This window comes from Oncorhynchus mykiss, chromosome 28 (assembly GCF_013265735.2).
Source record: "Oncorhynchus mykiss isolate Arlee chromosome 28, USDA_OmykA_1.1, whole genome shotgun sequence".
Classification (NCBI taxonomy): Eukaryota; Metazoa; Chordata; class Actinopteri; order Salmoniformes; family Salmonidae; genus Oncorhynchus; species Oncorhynchus mykiss.
The window spans coordinates 8309771-8324949 of record NC_048592.1 but is presented as its reverse complement, the minus strand read 5'-3'; the positions used below and the strand labels follow the sequence as shown (position 1 = coordinate 8324949).

General features: G+C 43.8%; 1 protein-coding gene across 2 annotated transcripts; it reads right to left on the bottom strand.

The window, feature by feature from the left end:
* Positions 1-57: 57 nt before the first annotated feature.
* LOC110508447 (dynein, cytoplasmic 1, intermediate chain 2a) lies at positions 58-12469 on the bottom strand. Of its 2 annotated transcripts, XM_036966833.1 has the most exons (17): positions 11993-12469; positions 8796-8916; positions 5818-5935; positions 5504-5558; positions 5288-5350; positions 4899-5023; positions 4686-4787; positions 4418-4580; positions 4230-4329; positions 3945-4070; positions 3719-3865; positions 2079-2192; positions 1857-1990; positions 1608-1752; positions 1210-1350; positions 1009-1134; positions 58-914 (listed from the first exon to the last, which is right to left on the bottom strand). In XM_036966833.1, the coding sequence occupies exons 1-17, from the start codon at positions 12004-12006 to the stop codon at positions 801-803; spliced, it is 1908 nt and encodes a 635-aa protein (XP_036822728.1). In that variant the 5' UTR covers positions 12007-12469; the 3' UTR covers positions 58-800. The 2 variants fall into 2 exon arrangements, with proteins under 2 accessions (XP_036822728.1, XP_036822729.1); XM_036966834.1 differs by lacking the exon at positions 5288-5350 and having other exon boundaries at positions 11993-12463.
* Positions 12470-15179: the final 2710 nt, after the last annotated feature.

Genomic DNA, 15179 nt, shown 5'->3' with positions numbered 1-15179 from the left:
TTTGAGTCTCATAGGAAAGGGTCTGAATACTAATGTAATTAAGGTATTTCTGTTTTATTTTTGCGACAATCTAAACCTGTTTTTGCTTGTGTAGATTGCTGAGGATTTGCATTTATTTAATACATTTTAAAATAATGCTGTAACAAAATGTGGGTAAAGTCAAGGGGTCTGAATACTTCCCGGAAGCACTGTACTGTATCTATGGCTCTGCTTGGGTCCACATCTTCGTATGAGGGAAGACTTCATTATTCATGCTTTCAGGAAGGAGACCGAAACTGTTTTCCTATTAAGAGACCTACAGGTACATTACATTTTCAAAGAAAAAGTAATAACTTTGGTTCATAACTTGCCATGAAGAATATTTTGTTAATTTAAAAAGCCTTTTTGTCTTGGATATTAGTAAAGCTGTCTGCAGAAATATGTTTAAAATATGTGCAACCGAATGTGATATAAAAGCATGGATAAATAAAATTGTTGCTAAAATCTGAGGACATGGCTGTCCTTGTCTATGAAGATTGGAATGTGCATAGCATGAGTGATATTCTTCTGTTCTTCACCATCAGTTAAACACACATCGTCAGCCCATAGGGAACATACATACGTCTGGAAAATGTACAAATACAAAGTAGTGAAAAGGTACGTTTTGCATATTTAGAAAAGGACTGGAGTTGGAGGAGCTGTGGACAGAACTGTCGACGTTCTAGAACCCTGAGGCATAGACATCACGCCTGCTCCAACCAGAGGGAGGATTTGGAAGCAACAGGGGCGTGGTCCCCAAAGTAACCCTGTTACCATGGTGATCAGGCGAGCAGGCGCTGCGCGGCGAGCTCGTCTCCTTCGTCTCGGTTCTCGTTGATCTCCACGAGCGTGCGCACAAAATGGGTCCACTCATCTGCCTTGGGCACACAGATTTGCTGTGGAAACGAGAGAATATACACACACATGGGTTACATACTGGTATGACATGTACAGTATATTGAGGTGTAGTATAAGGGAGGAATCTCTCGCCTCTCCTACGTCGTAGACCAGCACCTGCCCGTCTGAGTCTCCTGTAGCGATTTCTCTCCCTGAGTGAGCCCACCGCACACGGTTCAGAGCAGGAGACCCATCCACAACCACACTGGCACTGGGCACCTAGGACACGCACAATGTTGCATTGTTCATATGCATATCTGTTGTTTTGCACCGTGCGTTGAAATGTGTGTGTACCTCTGTGTCGTTGTTGAGGTTCCACAGGTCCAGCCGTCCTGATCCATCCACACAGGCGAAGAGGGCGGGGTGAATGGGAGACCACATGACATCATACACATAGTCACAGCTGTCCTCAAACAAATACAGAGGACGGGTACTCTACAGAGAGACAATTGGGAGAAAGTGTAAGTGTGTGTCGCCGCAAAGCACAGTAACCGGTGCCAGTAACAACGCCCGGGACACAGAACGAACCATTCCTGCCCCCACTGCCACAGAAGCTGCAGATCACGGCTCAACCTGCCCAGCCACCCCCGGGCCCATGGCCAGCCAGACCCACACAACAACCGGGACCCGTGACACCTGGAGGGAGATCATACTCTACTACGAGGGCTCCCAGAAGAAGATGTGCGTGTTACCTTGGTGGTCCACAGCTTAACGGTCCAGTCGAAGGAAGCAGAGATGAAGAGATGGGAGAAATCCACGGGACCCCCGGCACTGTGACAGCTCAGTCCAGTGACTGGACCGTGGTGTCCCTCAAACACATCACTGATGCCTGCCTTACTGTAGCCCACACAGACACACAAACACAATGTTTGAACACACACACATATATTGGTGTTGGCCACAAAATTATGTCCACAAAGCAAAGTTCTGAACACACACACCTCCCGTGGCGGCAGGCGGTGTAGACTGATCCATCTTCACTCCCAACCACAAAGTTGTTGACATCGCCCAGAGGGAACGCCATGGAGGTCACCGATACTGCCTTAGACTGCTTAAACACCAGCTCCAGACTGTCCTGTATCTCACACACACACACAGCATTAAGACTGCCAAAACACTAACTTCGCAATGTCCTAGAACACAAACGCACACTGCAGTCGTACCTGTGGTTGAGACAGCATGTCTAGGTTCCAAGAGCACATCTTTCCGTCAGTAGAGATGCTGATGAGGTTGTGAGCGTTTTGGGTCCCGACCATGTTCACACAGTACACCGGGTGCTGAATATCACAGGACACCGTTAGAAATGGGTGATGTTTCCATGTAGCTAACATGACACAGTCCAGTCTATATTTAGCTGATTGTAGCTTGTACCCGTAAAATAATATCTAAACATTTTCACAATTTGAAAGCTATTGAGCACTCAATGTTGACTACGTGGCCAAAAGTATATGAACATCTCCTTCCAAAATCATGGGCATTAGTATGGAGTTGGTCCACCCTTTACTGCTGTAACAGCCTCCACTCTTCTGGGAAGGCTTTTCACTAGATGTTGGAACATCACTGCGGGGACTTGCTTCCATTCAGCCACGAGAGCATTAGTGAGGTTGGGCACTGATGTTTGGCGATTAGGCTCGCAGTCGACGTTCCAGTTCATTCCAAAGGTGTTCGATGGGGTTGAGGTCAGGGCTCTGTGCAGACCAGTTAAGTTCTTCCACACCAATATCTGGCCACTTTAGTTGTGATACAAACCTTATCAAAACATATAGGCCTATGGGCTAGGCTACATGAGGTGTGTGACTATGATTAAACAAAAGGCATTGTTTCTTGCCTTAAACTGGACATCATTCACAAGTGATATATCATTCACAAGTGATAGGCTAATATTGTCACCCATAAGACTATTCTTGATTTAATCTCGTCTTTGCATGTACTAAATAATATGTGTGTGAAATTCGCTTTGATTTAGAATGGACCATTATATTGTCTCAACATGGGCAGGGGAAAAAAAAACGTAATCTCTACACTTAAATAGGGAATGGAGGAAGCTTTTCCTGTGGTTAATTGTCATGCCAGGTAGGCTATACTCCTGTTGTAAAGATAAGCAATGTGCTTAATATTAGGAAAGTTGAGAAAAAATATAATAGGCCTTTCCTATAGAAAACTGATAGAATCCTCCTCTTTTTAATAGAGGCCATTACTCCCTTTTTTTAGCCTATAGAAATGTGTGCAACATGAGCTCATGGGTTCTCATGAAGTGTTTGATTTGATTTTCGAATACATTTGCATTGATGTCAGAGTGATTAGAGGGACAATAGAGGGCTGAGTACCAGGCAGTTAGCACGTTTGGGAGGCTACTAATGACCATCAGAGCTTGGAGAAGCCTAATTACCGTGACTAAATTGTCATGTGTAATTTGACTGCCTTCATGATTCGTGACCGCTGGTGTAGCAGTAATACGGTCACCATAACAGCCCTCGTTGCAAACGAGGACAGGCGATTTTACATGCTATGTCCTTTAGCACTGACTGGTCCCGTTCTGTGAGCTCGTGTGGCTTACTACTTTGTAGCTGAGCCGTTGTTGCTCCTAGACGTTTCCACTTCACAATAACAGCACTTACAGTTGACCGGGGCAACTCTAGCAGGGCAGAAATTTGACGAACTGACTGAAGGTGCCATGTTGAAAGTCACTGAGTTCTACAGTAAGGTTATTCTACTGCCAATGTTTGTCTATGGAGATTGCACGGCAGTGTGCTTGATTTTATACACCTGTCAGCAACGTTCCTTTGTAGTGTACATGAGTTACCGTGTGAGCGGATGCAGACAGGGGAGTTCTCTGTACAGATGTTCTTTTGTTGCTCCTGTTGTCCCATAGGACGATCTGGCCTGAGTAAGTCCCACCCACAATCAGGTTAGGATGGAACCTGGCGAACGCCGCTGACATCACCGCAGACTGGGGAAGAGACACAGAGAAGAGAATTATATTCACAGAGAGGTGGTGTGCGTGCGTGTGTGTGTGTGTGTCTGTGTACCTGGCAGTGGAAGGTGTATTCAGGTGTGGTCTTCTTATACTTCATATTCCAGACCAGAGCCACTCCGTCCGGCTCATGAGGAGCATCTTCATTGTTGTTGTAGGAGGCCACCAGCAGCTCAGGGTACTGAATCAAACAGCAGACAGCAGTCAACAGGGGTAAAACAGAAGTGTATCAGGAATCAAATACACAGATTTGCATGACTCGAACAGAGTCCAACACAAGAGATTATGTAACTCTTTAAAAGATAGGCCCTAATCCGAATCATCACACACACACTCCTACCTGAGGAGACCAGTCCAGACAGGTGACCACTCTGTTCTTGGACCAGCGCTCGTCAGAGAACACCCTACTCAGAGACATCTTAGCCCCCGCCTGCATCTCACTGGAAAGGAAGAAAGGAATATTGAAAGAAAGAGAGAGAGAAATAAGAACATACACTCTCTATAGTTGTGTGTTCAGGTGTGTCTCACCCCTCCTTGTCCTCCAGGTCTCGGCCACTGTAGTCGAAGCAGACGTCCACTCGCTCAGAGAGAACCCTCTCTACAATCCTGCTCCCTCGATCGAAGAAGGCCATGAACTCCTCAGAGTTGAGCAGGTGCATCTTCTCCTCTTCAGTTAGCTCCTTGGGAGGGACTACACACACACACACACACACACACACACACACACATGAATATCGGAAGTGGTGTAGGCAGGGATAGTCAACTTACAGAGGCAGGAGGGTAAAGTCAATCTCACCTTCTTCCTGCTTCTCCTCATCAGCTTTCTCCTCCTGGGAGTCCTCTGCTGGCTTGGGATCGTCCATCTCCTCCTCTTCTTCCTCCTCCTCCTCCTCCTCTGCTACACACGCACGCGCACACACCCACAACATCATGCTCACAACAACACAACGTACATTGAAACATTAAAAGTGTGTAGAATTGCCGCTAACCCATGAAACACAAAGTTTACCTGGTTTAGCCTGGGTGTGTGTTTGTGTATCGGCGGGGGTCTGTGTCTCCTTGGAGTAGGACACCATCTCTTTTGGAGGGAAATCCACCTGGGTCACCTTTGCCATGCCAAGCCTAAAACCTCGCCTGGACAGGAGACACACACATAGTCAGAGAGACACATACAAACTTAAAAACACAGCCACACCATTATACAAACACTCACACTCCACATCCAAACACACCATTACAAAGACGAACACTCTACATGTGCTAGCAGACAGCAATGTGTATGATGCTAACAAGGGCCATTCAGGCCTACCAAAGAAATGACCAAGAGAAACAGAAGAGAGGAGCAAAACCACAGCCCAAGTAGGGGAATCTGTCTTATAGAGTAAGAAAGAGGTGAACCCCAGTAGTTCAGAGTCAGAGTACAGCTGCAGAGTAGAGGGGTCAGGATCCCAGGGTAATGTCCTGATACAGCCACAACACACCACCAGGGGGAAGCAGAGAGAGAGCAGGAAGAGAGAGTGAGTAACACAGAAGAAAGAGAGAAAGCTGGCAGGTTAATAATATACACTGAGCATACAAGTACTTAATCACAAATACACAAACACACATACAGACCTTGAGTTTCCATCTCCAGAGTCCTGGCTTCCAGACTCGCTGCCCACTGACTTGGCTGAGGGAGACATAAGGGTAGTGACTAGATAGTGAAACAGAGGCTGGGCTGGGGGGGGGGTCAAAGAATGAGGGAGTGAATGAGAGAGTCAGTTGGTTAGTAGTAAATGACGGGAGAGAAGAAAAGAGAACAAAAAGCAGGGGACAAGTGGCACGCTGAGGCTTCATGCAAAAATGCTTGTTAAAAAACAAGAGTGTGTACGTGTACGTTAGTGTGTGTGTGTGTACGTGTGTGTGTGTGTGCATGTGTGTGTCTTTACTGTTGGGTATATCTGGGGTGATCCCCATGCTCTGCAGAAGAGCCTCAGCCTCTCTCCTCTTCTTCTCCAGGTCAGAAGAGTCATCTGCTGCAGCCCCTTCCCGTTTCGAGTCAGACCCCTACAGGGGGAGAGAGTGGAAGTGGGGAAGAGGGAGAATGGGTAGAAAAGGAGAGGCAGCGTGAGAGGGATCCGTTGAATTGGAGAGACAGGGAAAAAGATAACGTAATAAATACAATATAACCATGTATAAATACTGCATAGGCTATTACATGACACTAATAATAATATACTATTTATTTTACTTGTATTTATTCAGGGGAGCCCAATTGAGACCAGGGTCTCATTCTCAATAGTGCCCTGAGAATAAACAATTCACAAATCAACATGATGATACAATAAAAGAGCGACAAGATACAGAAGATACAGTACGTTTCACAACACAAAAATGACTACAATCAACCAACAAAAAAAAAAACCGTGCAAACGTCAGTGGATTCATTCCTCATCAGCGTTCTAAAGTGCCCTATTGTCACCAGGGATTCAAGACGTAACGTGGATTGTAAAATTATTCCAAACATAGGGGGTGTTAAAACTAAATGCTGATTGTCCTAGGTTGGTAGAGACACGAGGGACTTCAAGTGTTAACTAACCCTGTAAGCGGGCTTGGGGTCTCTTGTTTTTATACATTACCAGAGAAGTGAGACATGTTAGAAGCTTGCGCAGCAGAGCTTATGTAAAAAGGGGAAAATTAAGTGATCTATGGGAATTTAGAGCGGTCCAGCTGACCTTCTGATCAAGGACACGGCAGTGATTATTAAACCTGTCAACTGTGATTTAAAGTGATGTGCGCTACACTGCACCCAAGGGTTTTAGAGTAGCGGCTGCTGCATTCGGATGAATGGTGTCACCATAATCAAGAACTGGCCGGAAGGTTGCCTGCACAACCTGCTTCCTGCTGTTTAAGGAGAGGCATGATCTAAACTCAGCAAAAAAAGAAACGTCCCTTTTTCAGGACCCTGTCTTTCAAAGATAATTTGTAAAAACCCAAATAACTTCACAGATCTTCATTGTAAACACTTTTTCCCATGCTGGTTCAATGAACCTTAAACAATTAATGAACATGCACCTGTGGAACGGTCGTTAAGACACTAACAGCTTACAGATGGTAGGCAATTAAGGTCACAGTTATGAAAACTTAGGACACTAAAGAGGCCTTTCTACTGACTCTGAAAAACACCAAAAAAAAGATGCCCAGAGTCCCTGCTCATCTGCGTAAACGTGTCTTAGGCATGCTGCAAGGAGGCATGAGGACTGCAGATGTGGCCAGGGCATTAAATTGCAATGTCCGTACTGTGAGACGCCTAAGAGAGCGCTACAGGGAGACAGGACGGATCATCCTCGCAGTGGCAGACCCAGTGTAACAACACCTGCACAGGATCGGTACATCCGAACCTCACACCTGCAGGACAGGTACAGGATGGCAACAACAACTACCCGAGTTACACCAGGAACGCACAATCCCTCCATCAGTGCTCAGACTGTCCGCAATAGGCTGAGAGAGGCTGGACTGAGGGCTTGTAGGCCTGTTGTAAGGCAGGTCCTCATCAGACATCACTGGCAACAACGTCGCCTATGGGCACAAACCCACCGTCACTGGACCAGACAGGACTGGCAAAAAGTGCTCTTCACTGACGAGTCGCGGTTTTGTCTCACCAGGGGTGATGGTCGGATTCACGTTTATCGTAGAAGGAATGAGCGTTACACCAAGGCCTGTACTCTGGAGCGAGATCGATTTGGAGGTGGAGGGTCCGTCATGGTCTGGAGCGGTGTGCCACAGCATCATTGGACTGAGCTTGTTGTCATTGCAGGCAATCTCAACACTGTGCATTACAGGGAAAACATCCTCCTCCCTCATGTGGTGCACTTCCTGCAGGCTCCTCCTGACATGATCCTCCAGCATGACAATGCCACCAGACATACTGCTCATTCTGTGAGTGTGAGCGATGTTCTGTGAGCCATGTTCTGGCCAGCGAAGAGCCCGGATCTGAATCCCATTGAGCACGCCTGGGACCTGTTGGATCGGAGGGTGAGGGCTAGGGCCATTCCCCCCAGAAATGTCTGGGAACCTGCAGGTGCCTTGGTGGAAGAGTGGGGTAACATCTCACAACAAGAACTGGCAAATCTGGTGCAGTCCATGAGGAGGAGATGCACTGCAGTACTTAATGCAGCTGGTGGCCACACCGGATACTGACTGTTACTTTTGATTTTGACCCCCCCCCCCCCTTTGTTCATGGACACATTATTCCATTTCTGTTAGTCACATGTCTGTGGAACTTGTTCAGTTTATGTCTCAGTTGTTGAATCTTGTTATGTTCATACAAATATTTACACATGTTAGGTTTGCTGAAAATAAACGCAGTTGACAGTGAGAGGACGTTTATTTTTTTGATGAGTTTATTTCTATAAAAGAAGTCTACTTTAAATCTCAGCTTCTAAACTACCCACTAGGTACAAACGTCAATTCAACGTCTGTTTCACGTTGGTTCAAAGTCATTTCATTGAAATGACATTGATTCAACCAATGTGTGCGCCCAGTGGGTATCTAGCTCATCCATATGTTTTTTTAACATAACATTTGTGGAAATCCAAATACCCAGATATTTATAGGCGGCAGCCTGCTCGACGAGAGAACCATCCAATGCATAAATGTGTAAACCATCTGAAATATCCCTATGAGAATTAGAAAACAACACACATTTAGTTTTTGGAGCAATAACTAACCATTTGAAATCAACAAGGGCTTTCTGCAAGGCGACTAAATCGGACTGAATCTCTAGCATAGCCTGGTCAGCAGTAGGGGCAATAGAATACATACATTTAATCTGCATACAGATGAATGTTACAGGGATGTGAGCCCCCACAACTCCTCCGCATCAAGCCAGCCATTAGCATGTTCTACTTCTCTTCTCTCTACTTACATCCTTCTTCTTGTTCTTCTCCTCCTCCTTTCTCTTCTTTTCCTCTCTGATTTGGGCCAGGCGTTGTTTCTTCCTCTCCAGCTCTGCTTTCAGCTCACTCTTATCCTGTTTATCCGCCATGCTACAAGAGAGAGGGAACAAGAGAAGTCAATATGAGTTTTGAAGATCTAACTGCTAGAGTGTGTGTGTGTGTGATGGTAGCTGCTGGTGGTATCACACTGTAATCATGTGAACACAATGGGATAACTGTTCATGACAATGTGTCCTTTATCTGAGTGTGACATGGAAAATAATATGCTACGCCTATGTTTAGCTGGGTTGTTATGTTGAACAAACGATTTCGGTCAGATCTTATCACGGGCACAGCGCGGGATAGAAATAACCCCATACATTTCATATTGATTAATGTAGGCCTACTTTTTGTCTGTTGATTCATGCAGCAGATAGAATCATGAAATTACAACATTAATCAACGGTTTGTTATTAACAGTTCAGTGAACACCAAATTAATTAGGTGGTTTATTGGAAACGGGTTGAGTGGGACGTTGAATGATTGGTCACATCACATCTCAGTATGACCATCTGATTCTGCGAGAGCAGGAGCTTGGTCTCTGGCAAACAGTCATCATCTATATCCTGTTCGATGCCAAGCTAGCCAGCAACAGAGCACACTGACTGCATCGAAAGACGCCGCTACATTGTACAATAGTAATCTATTTATCCACAAGGCAATGATCTCCTTGGCATTGTTGCAAGGGAAGGGCGTTAGCTAAATAGCTAACGTTACAGCTAACTGGTGATAAATCTGAAAGTGACACTGACAGTTAACCGTAGCAGGGTTGGGTCGGTTACTTTCTAAATGTAATCTGTTACGGTTACTAGTTAGTTACCTGTCCAAAACTGTAATCAGTAATGTAACTTTTGGATTACCAGTAACGTAATCTCATTACATTCAGTTACTTTTAGATTACTTTCCCCTTAAGAGGCATTAGAAAAATACAAAAAAATGTATGTTACCAATTGAACAACATCTATTGCAGGATAGGATTTAGAAATCTGGAAATATAGATTAGCCAAATGGCTTTACCTCACCATAACCCTAAAACTAAGGACTTATTAGCCAGCCCTACTCTGTTGTTTATGATTTTGTTGTCATGGAGGACTGATTGGGCTCATTGAATCGAGATGAAAAATAAATGCTGTGCTCATGGAATGGCATGTTTTGAGCACTACTAAAAAGTGCTATTTACATGTGAAAAAACGTTTTTTTGCTATAGGCCTACTGTTTAACTTTTGTTGGTGACACTTTGATATTTTGATAATATACAGCAAATCCACAGATGAAACAAATACAAAACGGCTGCCTGGAGAAATGTAACCACTCTCAGATTAATAGACAGAGTTATGGATGCAAGGACTGACCATCCATGATATCAACACTATTGTTTTAACCATGTTATGAGGCTATACAGTGTTTGTTTACATTTACAAACATTGGAGAAAAACAAGTTGACATTTTGGGTTCTTGTGGAGTTGAACTAAGTTCATGAGTTCATTTATAAGTTATATTCTTCAAGAATCAATGGATATACATATATATCTTAGCACAGCTGAAAACTGTTGTTCTAATTAAAGAAGCAATAAAACTGGCCTTCTTTAGACTAGCTGAGTATCTGGAACGTCAGCATTTGTGGGTTCGATTACAGGCTCAAAATGTCCAGAAACAAAGTACTTTCTTCTGAAACTTAAATTCTCACATGGAATAACCTTCAATTCTCAGAACAAAAATAGACTGAGGAGTTTCAGAAGAAAGTACTTTGTTTCTGGACATTATATATTGTAATGACCTGAATAAAGGAACAATTGTCCAGACAGAGGATTGAGTTTACGAATTGAGTTTATTAACCCAACTTTATGTAACAGGATAGACTTTACTTCCGTCCCCTCACCCGACCTGGGCGCGAACCACACAGACAACAGCTCTGCACACAGACAACAGTCACCCTCGAAGCATCGTTAACCATCGCTCCACAAAAGCCGCGGCCCTTGCAGAGCAAGGGGAACCACTACATCAAGGTCTCAGAGCAAGTGACATCACCGATTGAAACGCCACTAGCGCACACCACTAGCTAGCAATTTCACATTGGCTACACTCACCCCCCTTTTGACCTCCTCCTCCACAGCAACCAGTGATCCGGGTCACGGCACCAATGTAACAGTATAGACTTTACGTCCGTCCCCTCGCCCCGACCTGGGCGCGAACTAGGGACGCTCTGCACACAGACAACAGTCCCCCTCGAAGCATCGTTACCCATCGCTCCACAAAAGCCGCGGCTCTTGCAAAGCAAGGGGAACCACTACTTCAAGGTCTCAGAGCAAGTGAAGTCACCGATTGAAACGCCACTAGCGCGCACCACCGCTAACTAGCTAGCAATTTCACATCGGCTACATTTACACAGGCTACTGTTTGGCCGTAGCCCACAAGCCAATCGTGACCTTCTCTTGTGAAGCCCATAGGTAAGAGAGAGAACAAAGGCTAAACCTGGTCTTAACTTCCAATGCTCCACCCCCCTGCCCAACCCCCCTCCACGCTTCTCCGCCAATCGCCAGGATGCGCAGCATCAGAACATTCCAGGCATTCCCGTGATTGGCAGATAGCAGGTTGATTGGCATGTCGGACCCCGCGAACACTGGGTACTGGTAAGTACAACACAACCACCTACTAGCCTAACACATAACACACAGCTGTCTGTGCGGGTCGCTACTATATATGTATAATTTCCAAAAATTTATGCAACTACCGATTTCCCCTTTAAATCTATCAAAAGTGTGCGAGTTTGAGCATGTGTCCATTAGGCCAATGGATTATTTATTTTTTTATCAGCATGAATTAGATTGTGCAATAAAATACTCATTTTTAGGCTGGGATCCGCACTATGCTGCTGTTGCAAGATCGCATTTTTCACTGGTTTCAAAACCAACAATTGATAGGCAGTTTAAACTTCTTGAATTCATCCATTATTGGTTTCAAATACACATTTAGATTTGTGAACAGCCATCCACATCAACCACAATCCGTAAGGCGCAAATAGTTAAATGAGAGAGCAGCAGTGTGATTCACATCAATGCGCTATGTAGATATCAATAATAAGTGATATCCTTATTGCCGTGGACTACACCACCATTGTCATCCTTACCTCCAAGCGTCCATTCAAATTGGATAATCTTAGGATGCCATCAATCGCTCCATTGGAAGATATAGCTTGGACAGTAGCCTATAAAAGCCTATTCCTGCACTTTTCCCGCAATCCATCAAACACATTAGTTGTGTCATTATAGTGGTCTCTGAGTTATGGTCAGACTCGCTCACGTTGAACACATTTAAAACTGCCTTTTTTTCAATGCTGATTTGAATGTCATTGAGAAAACAGAGAAGTGTAAAATATTTTTTTCCTTTCTGAATTTAAAATGTATCCTCAAAGTAATAATGTACTTTTTCAAAAGTATCTGTAATCTGATTACAATATATTTGCTGGTAACGTAACGGATTACAATTACAGTTTTTTGTATCCCATTACTCCCCACCCTGCTAGCAAACTAGCTAAATGCGAACAAACAGTCAGTATGTTTTAAGGTGATCATCAAACATGATCAACTCGCGTATCACGTTTTTAAACTAATAAACATGAAAGTAGCTAATATTGCATGCACTTTATATAAACAATGCTGTAAATGAACTCCAAATCGCGTGGTTACAGTAGATCGCTAGCTAACAGTACAGTACTAGGTAGGTGAAACTGACAGCTCCCCAGGCCCAAACAATGATGATGAATGGATGATGTCAACATATTGTACCGACCCTGGGTCGTTACTAATAAGTAAGGAATACTTTCCACACAGAAGCTAATCCAAGGTCAGTTTTGTGTTTATCCCATCCTGGTTAAATTTGGAATTCGGGTGGATAATCTGATTCTAGATCTGTGAACAACTTCCACACAAATTAGTGCTACCCTAGGATCATAACCAAACACTAACCGTAACCATTTTTAAGGGACGTCCCAAAGACCCATAATAGCGAGAACCATTTAGCTACAAGGATGGACAAATTGCATTTGAATAGCCTCATGTACCGCTAGATGGAGCCAATGGTTAATATAAAATAGCAGATTGACCCTGGCTTTTTCTCATCAAGGAGTTAAGAGAGTCATTCCCTGTAAACCCTGGCTCTCATCAACATTAAACGTCTGGGATAAACATTATATTCCAAGGTAGATCAGGTTACAGACATCTGTACTTTGGGGTCATCATGCTCTCTTTCTGATGTTACATGTCTTTGAGTTTGTGTACATTTGTTATAACACGTGATTGATATGTAAAATAAGGAATTAGTGGATACACATTGGACCTCAACTGTTGTTCAGTTCATTGCTTTGTACTTCTGCTAGAATGGCTAAACTGTTATATCAAGAGAACTGTTGAGCAAGTATATGAGCTATTTGTTTACAGTTAAGGGTAGTGGGTTGGGGTAAGAGTTAAAGGTTGAAATTATGTTGGTTTGAAAGCGTTGTACTTTGATCTTCCGCTCAAGCGTGGCCAGATACTGATGACCCCACGTTCCCTATTCACTTGCTCACTGCAGCTGCTTTTCAAAATGGCTGCCACCTCTCTCTATGCCTTTCTTATAGACTGGCGGACATTTGATGCTCTTGGAATGCCCTGGCTCTGGTTCTCATCACATGGCAACAGGCAGTCGTCTAGGATCTCTCTCTCTCTCTCTCTCTCTCTCTCTCTCTCTCTCTCTCTCTCTCTTGATCTCTCTCTCTTGATCTCTCAACATTAGTGAACTAAATTTCTATAGGGAATGACTGTCATGTTTATACAGCATAAACTGTAATGTTATTTCGGGCTCTTTGTGTGTGGATGGGAAGAGAAAGAGCGTGTGCGCTTCTGTTCAATCTACTGTATTTATTCAATCTTCCTCTGTAACAATGACTGTAAAGGGTTATCATTCTGTTACCATGGAAACTCATCTCATGATTTAAAAATCAGGTTACCATGACTGAGCAGGTGCATATCGGTTGTGTGTGTGTGTGTGTGTGTGTGTGCATATGTGTGCATATGTGTGTCTGTGCCTCACTCACTTTCTCCACCAAATATAACCCGTTTCATGGTGTAACTTGCAACTGAAACAAGTGGTAAAATACCGTCCGCCCCCCCCCCCCCCCCCCCCCCCCCAACATACACACTCTCTCCCACAAACTTAAAAAACAAGCTCTCATTCAGAGAAAAAAACCCATGAAATATTCACACGTTTCATTCAAGCCTGCAGATATGTATTCATAGATAGAAAATGAGTGAGTTCAGTGATTGTGAATCTTATGCTTTTCCTCTACTCCCAGACCTACTGTAGGCTCTCACACACTAACACACACCCCCACAAGAGTGAGTCTTTACTTAGGCAGGTGTGTGTGTGTGTGCATGTGTGTGATGATCCTTTCTCTATGATAACTTTGTGCTGTCAGAATCAGAAACGGCCCGTCTGTTTTTGTTACAGAGGCAGACCTCGGCAGCGGAACCCACTGTGAGTTTCTTATTGTTCAGTCAGTGCCATTGACCTGCCTTCACCTGGTCGGCTCCATTAGGGTGTAAAGGATTCAGTCATTCACCCAGTAAACAACACAAACAAGTCCAAAGATAATAATGTGTGTGCAGGTGTCCCTGTGTGCGTGAATTCCACAGTGATGTCACAAAGGCTTCACCACAACATAACACATAGGCCTAGCTGCAGGCTGATGCATTGCACCAGATTTGGAACAAAGCTTTTTCTCCATCGAGATCCTATCATTGTCTTCCTGCTACATTCATGTTCACCTCTTTCATTTTATAGGATGCCTTAGAACATGTTCCAATACAACAAAACTCATGTTTTCAACTCACCATGTGTGGTAGCAGAATTCAAGTATCGACACACACACACACACACACAGGCATTTTGCTACAACCCGCAATAACATCTGCTAAACACGTGTATGTGACCAATAAAATTTGATTTGACACACACACACACACACACACACACACACAAAGCGATTGAATATTTATAAATAGTGTAATACACATGGTAAGAATCATGTAAGAAACAATACATTTCTAGCTATTCATTAAAATACTGCTTTATCTCTGACAGCCTGTGTAGCTAAACAAATGCTAACATCTGAAAATGCATTTATGCCTTAATACTTAATGTGTAGCCTATACTTAAAGGCATTCATTTATCTCTATGTATAAAATAATAAGGAAAACCTATTGTGGTCATATTGAATTTAGTTTTTAGCCTATACTATTTAATTATATATTCTGTATGTGGGAGGAGGAGAGAAACTT

Excerpts from the sequence above, each read along its gene's own strand:
- LOC110508447 (XM_036966833.1), bottom strand. Across the intron at positions 4,788-4,898 it reads ACACACCCAGGCTAAACCAG|CAGAGGAGGAGGAGGAGGAG; the intron begins GTAAACTTTGTG and ends GTGCGTGTGTAG. Across the intron at positions 4,581-4,685 it reads TGAGGAGAAGCAGGAAGAAG|TCCCTCCCAAGGAGCTAACT; the intron begins GTGAGATTGACT and ends GTGTGTGTGTAG.